Genomic DNA, 6,000 nt, shown 5'->3' on the forward strand with positions numbered 1-6,000 from the left:
CTGTCCCCTCCTTTGGCACAAAAGCTGCTCCCATATCTGGCAGGTCTTAGGGCCATCCATGTGGAGCTCCCAGCAACACCCCTAGTTTTCTGCCAGCAACACTCTATTGCAGCTGAATTGCCAAGGACACGCCCCTAGGCCTTCTCTGGTCCTCAGGCAGGGAAACTAAAAATGTTTACTATGGCTTCAGGCTGTATTCAGTTTTTTGGACATCTTCTGCAGGACTGTAAGGAGAACTATGCACATTCAGGTGGCTTGTCTCTCCTGTTCCTGCCCACCCTCACTCTACCTCAGCCGTGGCCAACCCACAGCTTGAGCCTCATGCGGCTCTTGGCCCCCAAAAGTGTGGCTCATGAAGCCGCTCCTGCACCCCCACAAACGGCCCCACCCACCCCTGGCTTCCCTGTGCTTACTGGGTCAGAGCTGAGGAGTTTTAAAAATGGCGCTCAAGATGGTGGCCATCTTAAAGTGGTAGCCTCCTTTAAAAAAATTTTTTTTTAATTTTTTTTTTTGTTTTTGCCCAACAAGTCTGTTCGGGGGGGGGGGGGGGGGGGGCTTTTTTTTTTTGGCTTGACAATTCTGGTGCAGCTCTTCACATTTTTTCTGCTGCTGTTTTGGCTCTCTTTGTTAAATGGGTTGGCCACCCCTGCTCTCCCTACTTGTTCTACACAGACCTTGGGCTGCATGGAGAATTGGGTTTGGTGGCAGGAAGGGGAATCTGAACCCCCATTCTCCATGAAAGGTTTAATTTAGAACCTTTCCACATTTAGATCTAATGAGCCATAGTCTGGCACCCAACATATGTAAACACAATACACTCTACTCCTGTTTATAGCTAAATCAATATACTCCTTTGCAGAAATCTGTTCAAAGTATCCTTGCAAATAAATAACAATAGTCACCCTGACCCAGGGTAGCACAAAAATGCAGAGTAAAGGTCAACATTCAAATCAGGGAAGAAAAAGTAAATGTGTAATAGAGGGGAAATCTGTCTTTTTGTCTTCTCCTTATATTATTTTAACGGCCAGAAGTGTCTACTATAGCTAAGGGTGGAAAAATTATTTCATTACAACTATTTTCAACCATTTATCTTCAATTTTTTTTCTCATTTTGGGATGAAATATTCTTTGTTTGGGCTCTCCCCAAAGCTGAATACTTTTTGGAAAAGTATATTTTCTTGTTCTAAACACTAGCTTTTCCTCATGGTGTAAACTTAAAAATTGGTTACTTTTGAAAGTTCAAATACAGTATGGAATTCGTTCCCACTAAGGTTTAGTTTGTGTGCTATACTCGGAAAGGTTTGTTTTTAGCTCATAAAATTTAGGAACATTTAAACATCTGCATAGAAAAGGACCTTTCCCTGAAATATTAGTGCACATATTCTATCTTCATACATGTGAGTAGTCTCATTGATATCATGTTTGCAAAAGTTGGCAGAAATGGGGCTAGACTAAAGAGAGGCAGTGTAACCAAGTGGATAAAGCAGTGGATCTGTGACACATAGTACCTGGCTTCTATTGCTGGCTCAGCTAATGACCTGCTAGGTTATCATGGGAAGCCACCTCATTGTGCTGTGCCTCTGTTTTCCTATTTATAAAAAGGGACTTATGACTGTTACTTCCAAGGTAAAGTGCACTGAGATCTACTGACAAAAAGCTCTCTGTAAGAGTTCAGTATTATTGGTAGTTAACAGGCACTAGTTAGCTAATGCTCCATTATCTAATGACCTTGTTTATCAGTTTTTCCATTTTGTTTTTTTCTTTTTTTAAGTATAAACATGTAACAAAGTCTTTATGGGATCAGGGTCTTATAATGCAGCTAAAAAAATCTCAGACTAGTTTCAGTCCACCTGTAACAAAAGAGCAATGATTTCCCCATTATTTAAACTATCTAGGTATCCTCGACATTAATTTTTTTACTTGAACCTGTAAACTGTTCACTCTATTGCAAATTAATTCATTAATTTGTAGTAATAAAGGTTATTTTATTTCTTGCATTGCACAGATCAAAAAGGAAAGCTTTTTAGATGTTACTGTTTAGTAGAGAAAGCCCTGTTACCTAAGTAAAGTATCTTTTTCTGGTGTGTTCCCCTTATTATATACATTGGATATGAAAATTAGGGCTGTCAATTGATCTGCGTTAACACCTGCGATTAACGCAGTCCAGGATTAACGTGTTAATCGCAGGCGTTAATGCTGCACTGCCCCCTTGAAATGCTGTTTTGGTGTTTTGGACTCCAGCTGATCCTCAGCTCCTAGTGTGCTGCCCCTTTAAAGGGGCTTTGCAACATGGAGCTGGGAATCAGCTGGAGTCCCCAGATGATGCCAGACTCCTAATGCATTGCCCCTTGGAAATGCCTCTGCAGTGCTTCCAAGGGGCAGCACTGCATGGAGCCCGGGGTCAGCTGGGGACTCCAGCTGATCCCGTGCTCCATGCAGCGCTGCCCTGTTGACTGCGGTGTTTCAAAGGGGAGGTGCATGCGACTAATCATGATTAAATTTTTTAATGGCTTGACAGCCCTAATGAAAATACATTGTCAATGGCTACGTCTAGACTGGCCACAAATTCCGGAAAAGGGATGCAAATCAGGTAAGTCAGCATAGGGAAATCCTTTGAAGTAGGAATAAGAGATCCTCCGGAAAAGGGCTTTATTCCGGAGGATCGCGCCAGTCTAGACGCTTTTTTTCCAGCTTTTCCCCAAGCCGGAAAAAAAGCGGTGGACATGTTTATTTAAATCCCGCGGGGGATATTTAAATCCCCCGCAGATTTCCCTATGCTGACTTACCTGATTTGCATCCCTTTTCCGGAATTTGTGGCCAGTCTAGACGTAGCCAATGAGTTGAGAACATTCATAGATTCTAAGGCTAGAAGGCACCACTGTGAGCATCTATTTTGACCTCTTGTCTCTCACACCAGGGCCATCCCTAGAGAGTTGCGGGGCCCTGGGCAACCACCCACCTCAGTATCCAAGGCGTGGAACCAGGGACGACCCCTCCACTGCAGGCTGTGCCCTGCCCAACCTCTGCTCCATCTCCACCCACCTCTTCCTGCCTCTGCTTTGCCCTTTCTTGTACCTCCCCTCCCCCAGCGGTGTGAGCAGTGGGATTACCTGAGAGGCCTGGCATGGGGCTGATGGACCATCCAGCCTGCTCCACTCTGCTCTCCCACCCATCTCCCGCCTTGCTGCCCTCCTTGCCACAAACCCCCAGCCCTGGCCCCAGCCTGCTGCAGGGCTCGGAGAAGCAGACTGGGGCTGGGGCGCTCTGTTTCCTGCCAATGCAGAGAAGTGGAGCACAGCAGGCTGGGAGATGGGTGGAGCAGGCTGCCAGGTTGCTCCAGTTCCTGCTGCCATGGTGAGTGCAGGGGGTGTGTGATCCCTGCTACTGCCCCCTGCTGGTCTCTCCCCCAGGCTGCCTTGGGTCACTGGCTAGTATGAGAGACTATCACATCCATATCTCAAAAAGCACGTGTATGTTTCAGTGCAACATCCCAGGCTTAGCTATTTGACAAAACCCTTCCGCACTATGGCACAGATCCTGCAATTCTATTTCATCTAGATACTGCCCCACTTTGCCCACTTGGAGCCCCTCTAATGTTCATGGGGCTACGTGCAGGGGGAACACCTAGACAGGGTCAATTTCAGGATTAAAGTTTAAGGCCCTAAATTTGATGTTAATAGGGGTACTCACAGAGAGTAAAGTTAATCATGCACATGGGTAGGACTAGGGCCTCACTGATTGTATCTTGTATGTCAGCACTTGCTACGTATTGGCATAATCCATCCCCACCCCCAGAAAAAAAACCCTTGTGGCCAAGGCATCTCCTTTGCCAGGCCTCCCCAAAGCAGTGGGAGCAGAGTTGAGACAGGGCAGCCAATAACACTTACATAAGACTCAGTTTACTAATTCACTGACTTTTGATCCAGTTACCTTTGTCCTGCACCAACCTCCTGTTTCTTCACTGTTTGTTGTTCCAAATTACTGAAGCTGGAGAGACCAACTCTTCACAATGAAGTTGTAGCAGAGAGCACTGTAAATGTTAAAGGAACAACCCTCCTCCTCCAGCCACTCCCCACCCCTTGGGACTGTCCCCCTTTCTGGGGTACCTCCCACCTCCTGGGGACCAGTGTGTCCATCCATGTTTTCCATCCATGTGCAGAATAAATGTTTTGTGTGCATCAAGCATGTGCACCACCAACAGAAACAAAAAAGCCAGCTGTGGGTGCCCTGCTAACCAGCTAGGTGGCATGTGAATCTTTCCTGAGCAGCTTCACAAGCACCCAGCTTACAGGCAACACTGCTGGGGATTGTCCCATATCCTGGGCTACCCTCATCTCCACTTCTGGGTTAAGGCTGTCCCTGGGGGACTGTACCCTACTTAGGGCTGGACCAAGCTATTCCGGAACCCTGGGCAGACAGTTTAATTGCGCCCCAGGTTGGGGGAGGACGCATGTGCGGCCCCACCCGGCATGTGGGGGAGGGCACATGGAGCTGGCAGTGGCAGGACGCATGTGCCCGGCCCAGCCCAGCCCAGCCCAGCCCAGCAGCCCAGCCCAGCCGCTGCAGGATGGCCGCTGGGAGCTGCTGCAGCCCGCGATCTGGGAGCCGGGCACACAGCGCCTGATGGCAGCTATAAGGGGCACTGCGCGTCCCTTACAGCTGCCATCAGGTGCCCCCCCCATAGGTTGGAGCCCCGGGCAGCTGCACGGCTAGCCCATGCCTTAATCCGGCCTTGCCCCTACTCCCCACTCAGAAAGCTGCAGGGCAGGTGAGCTCCCTGCCTGAGCAGATATGGATGAGCAGAATGTGTGGCCCTATGGGTGGGCGGCTGGGGCCAGCCACGCCCCTTATCGCCCCACCCCGGGCAGCTGCGGGCTGAGCCACCTGTCAGCCTAGGCGCTGGAGGGTCTCACCTGGGGCTGCCAGCAGCACCTTGGCCCCGCTGCAGCGGAAGCAGTGCAGCAAGGACTGGGCCCTGATGTTGCTGTTGAGACAGGCCATGGCGCAGCCCAGCTTGGCCAAGCCCAGCCAGATCCAGAGGTAGGCAGGCTCGTTGCCCATGAAGAGGGCGAGGCAGTCCCCTGGCTGTAGCCCGGCCTGTTCGCGCAGCGCCCGGGCTACCTGGCTGCTCCGCTTGTCCACCTGCTCGTACGTGTGCGTCTCCTCTTCGAACAGCACCAAGGGCTTGCGCGGCGCCTGGCGCGCCCGCTGCAAAAACACCTCCAGGATGCTGTGCACCGGGTCCCGCGCCGCGTAACTGCGCGTCCGTCGCGACACCCGGGCCAACTTGAGGAAGAAGCAGAGGTCGCGGAAGAAGTAGGGGCAGGAGAGGTTCATGAGCAGCGGCAGGAGCAGCAGCGGCAGGAGCGCGGAGTAGAGCCAGGAGAACATGGTCCGGGCCGGCTAGTGCCTAGCTCAGGGGACGCGGGGCGCAAGGAGCGCGCTAGGCTGGCGGAACGCGGCGCGGCGCCCGCTGCTCGGCTCCCGGCTGGCCAGGGGCGGGCTCAGTCGCTCCTCCCCAGCGGTGCCCCAGCGGGGGTGGGGTCAGAGGGAGCAGGGGCGGGGGCAGGAGTCGTCTCCGGGAGGAGTCAGGTACCGGCCCCCTGGGGCTGGTGGCTGCGGAGCCAGCGCCTCGGTTTGCCAAAGCGGGGCGTGGGGAGAGCTCGGGAAAGCGCCTTTGCTGGAGCGGGAGAGCCCTTTGCCCCCGCTGGCCAGCGCGCTGTGGGGATACCAACTCCCCCTCCCCTCAACCAGCGTGTTCCCGGGCTCCGGCTCGCCTACCGAGCGGCACCTCGCTCCCCGCAACCGCAGTGGCAGGCCAGGAGCCTGGGGAGTGAGGGGGTCTCAGAGAAAGCAGGAGGGGCAGTAGCAGCCCCGAGTTCCTCTCCGATTTCCCTGGGAGAACAGGGCCCCACCCGGTTACAGATGCCTTGCGGCAGGGACGGGCGGTGGAGTGGGCACCTCTCACACCACTCCCCTGGCACCAGTGCGCACAGGCAGG

At 52.5% G+C, this 6,000-nt stretch overlaps 1 protein-coding gene across 1 annotated transcript in view; it reads right to left on the bottom strand.

The window, feature by feature from the left end:
• Positions 1–5,526, bottom strand: part of SLC27A2 (solute carrier family 27 member 2) — a 32,554-nt gene extending 27,028 nt beyond the window's left edge. Inside the window, exon 1 of the mRNA XM_075897149.2 lies at positions 4,913–5,526. Within this exon, the coding sequence (XP_075753264.2) occupies positions 4,913–5,390 (478 nt within the window). The 5' untranslated portion in view covers positions 5,391–5,526. The remainder of the gene's footprint in view (positions 1–4,912) is intronic.
• Between the last annotated feature and the right edge of the window lie 474 nt (positions 5,527–6,000).

The sequence above is a fragment of the Pelodiscus sinensis genome, chromosome 14 (genome assembly GCF_052426305.1).
Source record: "Pelodiscus sinensis isolate ZL-2025 chromosome 14, ASM5242630v1, whole genome shotgun sequence".
NCBI classification, from domain to species: domain Eukaryota; kingdom Metazoa; phylum Chordata; order Testudines; family Trionychidae; genus Pelodiscus; species Pelodiscus sinensis.